The 850-nt window shown below is 46.8% G+C and overlaps 1 protein-coding gene across 1 annotated transcript in view; it reads left to right on the top strand.

Moving 5' to 3' along the window:
• Positions 1-409: 409 nt before the first annotated feature.
• Positions 410-850, top strand: part of LOC122253021 (inactive pancreatic lipase-related protein 1) — a gene marked incomplete at its 5' end in the record, with an annotated part of 7,908 nt that continues 7,467 nt past the window's right edge. The window contains 2 exon segments of the mRNA XM_043015774.2: positions 410-564; positions 801-850. The exon segment at positions 801-850 is cut by the window's right edge and continues 48 nt beyond it. Of these exon segments, the coding sequence (XP_042871708.2) occupies positions 410-564; positions 801-850 (205 nt within the window).

The raw sequence follows: 850 nt of genomic DNA, 5'->3' as shown, positions 1-850 counted from the left end.
GAGAGGAGAGGAGATGCCAGATAGGCCCGGGAGAGAGGAACGTGTGAGAGAGAGAGGAGGAGAAGGGACGAGGTGGGAGAGTGGGGACGAGGGGAGAGAGAGAGAGAGAGAGAGAGAGAGAGAGAGAGAGGAGGAGGAGGAGGAGGAGGAGGAGGAGGTGGTGGAGGAGAAGAAGAAGGAGGAGAAGGAGAAGGAGAAGGAGAAGGAGAAGAAGGAGAATGTCTTCCATCAAATTGATCAAGACGACATAGCATTTCACCCTTCAGCATAGTCCCCTACACTCATTTCACCCTTCAGCATAGTCCCCTACACTCATTTCACCCTTCAGCATAGTCCCCTACACTCATTACCTTGATCATCACAAAGCTAAACCTTCCCTCAGACCAAACACCATCAATGACCTTTCCAGAAACAACCCAGAAGACGCGAACTACTACACCCTCGTCAAGGGGGACTCAAATAATTTAGCTGCGTCTCCTCTCGATGTCTCTTTGCCCACTTACGTCCTCGTCCACGGCTTTGCTGCGGCGGGAGACGGTGGTTGGCCTCTGCAGGGAAAGACAGGTGAGTCGTTTTAATTATTTTTTATTTTTTGGCTCTTGTTTGGGGGAAATGAATTCATTTTTGGTGGAGTTATTGATTATGTGACAGGGATGATATAATCTGATGATGGTAGTTTGTCCTCTTTTGGATACTAATGACAGTAATGATTGTCACGAGAAAATAAATAGAGATATTGTTAATGGTGAAGGTATGAGTCTCAGCTGACTTGCAACAAAGATTCTCTCTCTTATACATAGCAATGCTGGAACTTGGTTCATACAACGTCATCGCAGTGGACTGGAGTAAA

The sequence above is a fragment of the Penaeus japonicus genome, unplaced genomic scaffold (assembly GCF_977035675.1).
Source record: "Penaeus japonicus unplaced genomic scaffold, GWHDUDI00000001_assembly GWHDUDI00000030, whole genome shotgun sequence".
Lineage (NCBI taxonomy): Eukaryota > Metazoa > Arthropoda > Malacostraca > Decapoda > Penaeidae > Penaeus > Penaeus japonicus.
The sequence above is the reverse complement of the archived record's forward strand: the minus strand, read 5'-3'. Positions and strand labels throughout refer to the sequence as shown.